General features: G+C 35.5%; 1 protein-coding gene across 1 annotated transcript in view; it reads right to left on the reverse strand.

Moving 5' to 3' along the window:
- RAD9B (RAD9 checkpoint clamp component B) overlaps nt 1-6,150 on the reverse strand; it is a 21,046-nt gene that overhangs the window by 9,716 nt on the left and 5,180 nt on the right. Inside the window, exons 4-8 of the mRNA XM_072415883.1 lie at nt 5,136-5,250; nt 4,723-4,822; nt 3,732-3,838; nt 1,839-1,945; nt 635-699 (exon numbers count right to left, since the gene is read on the reverse strand). Of these exons, the coding sequence (XP_072271984.1) occupies nt 635-699; nt 1,839-1,945; nt 3,732-3,838; nt 4,723-4,822; nt 5,136-5,250 (494 nt within the window). The remainder of the gene's footprint in view (nt 1-634; nt 700-1,838; nt 1,946-3,731; nt 3,839-4,722; nt 4,823-5,135; nt 5,251-6,150) is intronic.

Genomic DNA, 6,150 nt, shown 5'->3' on the forward strand with positions numbered 1-6,150 from the left:
TCTTCCGGTATCTTAGGGATACCAGAGGCCGCTAAGTAGTCCTGTATATTCGTTCTCACTGCATCCAAGGAGCTCGGCTCAGGGTTTCCCCTCAAGTTATAAAGCTTGGAGTAGAATTCCCGAAAAGTATCAGCTATATCCTGAGACCGTGTATTGCATTTTAATTTTACTTATTTTGTATAATTAAAAGAACTAAGTGCATTGCTGGTGGCAAAGGAAAATACTGTCCAAATATTTAAACTTACACTCACTCCTACAGCCCTCATTCTGTAATCCTTGCATACCAAAGGCATTAACCTTTTTTAGGGTAAAAAAAACAGCATTTAGCATGAGATGCTTTGCACCACTGCTACTTATATTGATAGATATATACCAAATGAGGGTGGACAGTGTAGAAAGTAAAAGTCATTACATTGGCATGTTTTACTCTAATTGCACGCTAACCATTCTGACATGCTGTAAATTGGTATGTCAGCTTTCTGTACCCAGCAGAAGCATGCGTTCCTAGGGTAACATCCTTGCTTTTTTATTTGCAAAAAGAATTTCATGTGGATATTTAAAGCATTTAGGATACTCTTCACACATTGATCACTGATCATAAATATTTAATCACAATGTAGAATTTGAAACTTACTCTCCAGGCTTGCTAAAGCGAACTGAAATCAAAGCACTGGTTGCCTCTGCAAAGGACAAGAATCCCTGGAAGGACGCAATATAAATGAATGTATATACATCTCTTGCATTCATATAATACATTGCTTCTTTATTTGTGAGCACCAGTGGAAAAATGCATTACATAGGCAGAAATTAAATGTTTAAATACTCCTTCACCATTTAGCCCCCTTTTGTCATATGTTTTTTCAAACCCTCATACAATTCTTTTTTTATTACTAGAGTCTTTTTGATAGCTATGAGATCCTGGTGGCTTCTTCTTCCTTTTCTATCAGTGTCACTAGGGTGCAGTCATCACTACTACAGACACCAAAGCTGCCATTATGACATTAGTACAGATAATTGCACCATTCAATTAGGAACACAGGCTGATGTGGTGGTGCAAGTACTGCCAAGAATAAAGGAAAGTATAATTCAAAGGATATCATTTTCTTTCTAATGTGAACTCCTGATGCACCTCCTCTCCTACACCTTCCTAAACCAAAGCCTGCCAGACTGCAACAATATGAGGGTATAAAATAAAGACAGCTTTTTAGCAAGGAATCTGTGACGTTCTGTGAGTGTTTATTGGTAAAACATATTATATTCAGCAGTCAGCAGCATCTTGACCTGTTTCTCATTGTTATGCTTATACAGGAAGTATGTAGAATGATGCTTCCTATCATGCAATCTAGCAGAGGATTGATAGGCAAGTGGAGTTTTTGTAGTGGGAATCAATGTAGAAAAGATGAATGTTGCAGTTAAGCAGCATTTTTTAAATTAATGGCTAGGCAAGTAATATATATATAATATTGGAAATCTACTTTTAAAAGGTCTTATATCTACTTGTATCAAGCTTATTATATAAGTAACTAAACACAATGAAAGTAGCAATATATCAGCTCAAATATTTGTTCAGCGTGCCATAATGTGTAGGCAACATCCAATTAATGTCATTTGGAAGAAATAATGATGTTGCTTGTATCGATGTCAAATATATTTTCCTATTTGTCCTTGAGATCAGGCAGCTGTTGGCTACAGTAACACCTTATCTATTTCTTTTTCACTTCCATTCAAAATCTGGGCTATGAAGCATATGTCTGTATTCAATGCTACAACACATAATGCAGTTTAAATGTAACCAATGGATGGAGCTCTTTTTAATCATTTTGCCTGCTTGTACTTACCCTTACTTCCTTTAGGCAAAATGTTACTTTAGAATCAATTCCAATTTGGAAGTCATAAAATTCTGAAGGATTTAAATGCACTTCAGTGTGCATTACTTTTAAAGTGCCTAAATAAATAGTTGGAAATTATTAAGATGACACACATCTACAAATATCTACAAATCTGAGACCATATTTTTCATCAAATATAACTTACAATATTTTAAACAGAACCAATGTTAGATCTCATTGTCAACTATACAGTTTGTAAGTCTCCAGCAAACAGCCTCTGTGCCTAAATGTATTCCAATGATAGTAAAACAGCACATGTGCACATCAGCAGCGGTCTTGACATGGCAGCATGTGCTTTTCCAGGGTGAAGTCAATCTGATGGTTCAGCAGTAAAGCATGCTGTACTGTACAGAGCTGATGATCAGTATGGGCATTGTACTGTCTATTGGCACCATTTATTGGGATGTCAACAGTTGATAAATGCAGCTGCCCAGAATATGAGTTAAGAAACTTAGCAAAAAGGCTTGCTGAGGCCTGCAGCCTATTACAGTAGAACCTCAGTTATCCAGCACCCACAGGGAATGGCCAATTCCAGATAAGTGTAGTTTCTTGACAACTGAGGTTTTCTTTTCTCAGCCATTCAGCACTAGACTTGAATGGGGAGACTTGTCCCCATTCACCTCTATTGCTGATTGGCTGAGAAAAAGGAAACCCTGATCAACCAATCATGGAGAGGAGCAATCAGTGGAGCTCTGCTGACAGCTCTGCTTTTTTGATTGCTCCTGCAGCCCTAGCAGAGCTGTCAAGTGCCGTCTGTACTTGCTAAATAAAACCCTTTGGCAATTTTTTTAAATGTGTTGTTTTATAGTTCTATATGAAGAATATGTGTGATATTTCAAAGGTCCTTCTCTACACACAGTACATAATTTTCTAAAAAGAGAAAAGTTTTTCTATAATAAAATACCTAAATATAGGGCTGCCATTTTGTTGTAAATATTAAAGTAGATGAAGTAGTAGGTATGGGCCAGAGCTAAGAACAAGGAAGCTTGCTGCTGTCTATTACAAAATGCCCCAATGCTTTTCGGGCCTCTGTACACACAATTCACACTGACATGTAGACATCTGAAGTTGCTTACAATTAGACATTTATCTATTGCATGTACATTGCCTACAGGCCTACTTTAGTGACGCTTCTTGTATTTGTCAGGAAAGGATAAAATGTACACAAATATTTAGGAAATCTGGAAAGTGTAGACTGTTGATGTAATGAATGATATAGGGAAGTGCATATAGGGTAAAACTGCACAATGTGTTTATAAGAAAAAAGAGGCAGGGAAGCTTGTTTTAACATTTCACAATAACTGAATTTATGTGGGAAAAGCACATGTGCACATATACATGAATGCAGTAAACAGTGTACAGACACAAATATTTGTCACTAGTGTTTAATGCTATTATCACTAGTTTATTGCTCACAGCAACACAAATGGGCTTACAACTGTCAAGCTATATGTTTAGTCCATGTGCTATATAATTACTAGATACCATAAAGTTCTGCATAAAACCTCCAGAACATATGACTAAAACATAGCATTGGTACTTCATCGTCTTTTATCCTGCATTATCCCACTGATACTCAAGTGTCTGCACATGTACTTATGATATAATTTTTTGTCTTTTAGGACGGGGTGATTTGTGATGAATTCCACTAAACATGAAGTTGACCACAAACTGTCCACACCCCCTAAAGATTAAATATCTATAACAATATATATTGTGCTGTTTTTTGCTATTGCTATAATACTACTACTTTTCAGTCTACACTGAACTTTTTATTAGGATGCATGTACCAGTGAGGTTCAAATTGCTTAGAATTGCATTGTTTAGAAAAAAAATTCTTACTGATCTCTTCTGCGTTGTAGCTTTTTAATGTAATTTTCAAAGGTGTTGCAGTCAGAGTAACTTCCTCATGGCACGATGGAAAGTGAATAATCACATCTGATAAAACCCTGTAAAATAAAGTATATATAATGTTTGCAAATTCCTCACCTACCCCATTCATCCTAATTTTCTGCCACTTTTCCCTTAGGCTTTCCTTCTTTTTCTATAACCACGTGCCACACTCGTATCATCAGCATTAAAATTACTTGGTATTGTTCTCTCCACAAAATAATCCTTTCAATCAAAGAATAAAACATAGATCAATCACAGAGTATGTCTGTCTACTGATTGTTTAGCCTGTTATATTTTACAAACCACATTCACAAACATCTACCCATATTTGTAAGATTGTATCCCTTGTACCAGGGGTGATCAACTTAGCTATATTGGGACCCCAACTGCAGCCCCTGATATGCACCACCCAGTGTCAGAGACTGCAGATATACTACAGGAGATGGTTAGAGTCTAAAGATATACTAGAGGTGAGGCTGGGGACACAGTACATGAGATTCCTAGCCATCTCTGTTTTTATGGTCCATTTACAGCTTCTTCCCCTGGGGAATGCTGTGGTACAACATTATTTTGTATGATGACGCATGTAAAAAGTCTATAAAGGTATGAATAAAAAAACATTAAACAATGTTTGCAAGGTAACAGAATAATGAAAAGCAATGCTTTGCAGTCATGCTCTGCAACAATTTTCCCATTTCTGTTTAGTGCAAAAAGGACAATGGAAAGTGATTGTTAAAAAACTAAATAAACCTTCTATCAGTATTAGATTTCAACATTGAGAGCACTGGAATTTTGTTTCTTGTTCCAGCAATTGGAAATTTAGGGGGTGTATGTTCTGTCAGACACACTCAGTCATCTACAAATGTCTAGGACTAGCTTTAAATACTATGCAATGGATCTTTAGATGGAATGCATTTATAATTTATAAGAAAATCTGTACCTGGACTGTACTTTCAGTACATTAAGACATGATGTTTTGGAAAACACTGCTTGTTGTGGCTCGCACTCTTCATAGGCCAAGTTATGAGTTTTAGTAAGACCTTAAAAATTTGTTAGAAAGTCATTCCAGCCATTTAATTACTACAATGCCAAATTATATGATCTAAGACTTATATTTGTGTAATATGTTTATTGACTAATAAACATAGAATAAAATATGTTCTTTATGCTTGCTACAAATTGGCTTAAGTTTAAATATGCTGAAATCCACGCTACCAGTTATCACAGCATTCTTACTGCACTGCTATAGTTAAAACTGGGATACAAAATTCACATGACACTTTTAATTATGGATTTTTCAACTTTTGCAGATTAAGTTGTTACCCTACCCTATATACTTTAGAAGCTGCTTACCATGTTTGCAGAAAAAACGGAAAACCATATGAAATGAAGTAAAATTAATATAAATTTGGCATTTTTCTACATTCTTGTCTGATATATTGAGACATCTAAACACGTGCAGTAGTGACTGTAAAAGAAAATGCAGTAGATTGTTTGGGTTTTTGCTGATTAGTATTAATAAATATAAAAAAAGTGTCTCATACCATAATACATTATTTGTTTGTAAAAGAAATAACCTCTAACATTTAACCACCACCCTAATCAAATTTGGTAATACAGATCCAAACCTCAGCTAGCAAGCGAAGTAAATGACCAGCACAGATTTTATATTGTTTGATGCTCCAGCTTTCTGCATGCATCACCAATGGCCTTGGTGGATAATGGCTACAAGTTATATAGTGATCCTGACTTTCGCTTATGTGGTTCTAAGGTAAAAGACAAAGCCTGATTACGGACAACCTATGTAGGTTTCAAATTGTTTCATGTTTTCTTGTGGCATCCCCTTGAACCCTTGTGAACCAAAAATGCACCCTTTCGAACCTAACCTCATTAAACGCATAGGGGAACAACCACACACAATAAATTACCCAAAGCTCCATTTGGAACAATTTTTTTTTACTGTTTATCAATTATTGCATTTTTTTTTGGCTGAGAGTATTATATATTTTAAGGTTTTCTACTCTGCTTGTTAATAAAAGGAAGACAGAGGGGACCGCATGTGAAAACTGTGCAGCAGGAAAAATGTTTTTATTGCTTGTAGCAATCAGTTAGCTTTCATTTGTCACTAGTCCAAACATGAAACAATAATTCTAATTGGTTTCTGATGGCAACAAGAAACTTTTCTGTGTGCACACTTTTAAGACATATATCTTACACATAGGGCCTGATTTAAAAAAACTTTCATCAGTTAACTCCCCTAGCATTCTAATTCTGTCAGTTTTTTTGATGCAAAAAGTGATCCTATTTTTTTTTCATAGAAATTTTTGTTTATATTGTAGGCCTGTAATTCTTAAAGCTGTGTACACAC

Source organism: Pyxicephalus adspersus, chromosome 6 (genome assembly GCF_032062135.1).
Source record: "Pyxicephalus adspersus chromosome 6, UCB_Pads_2.0, whole genome shotgun sequence".
Taxonomy (NCBI): Eukaryota; Metazoa; Chordata; class Amphibia; order Anura; family Pyxicephalidae; genus Pyxicephalus; species Pyxicephalus adspersus.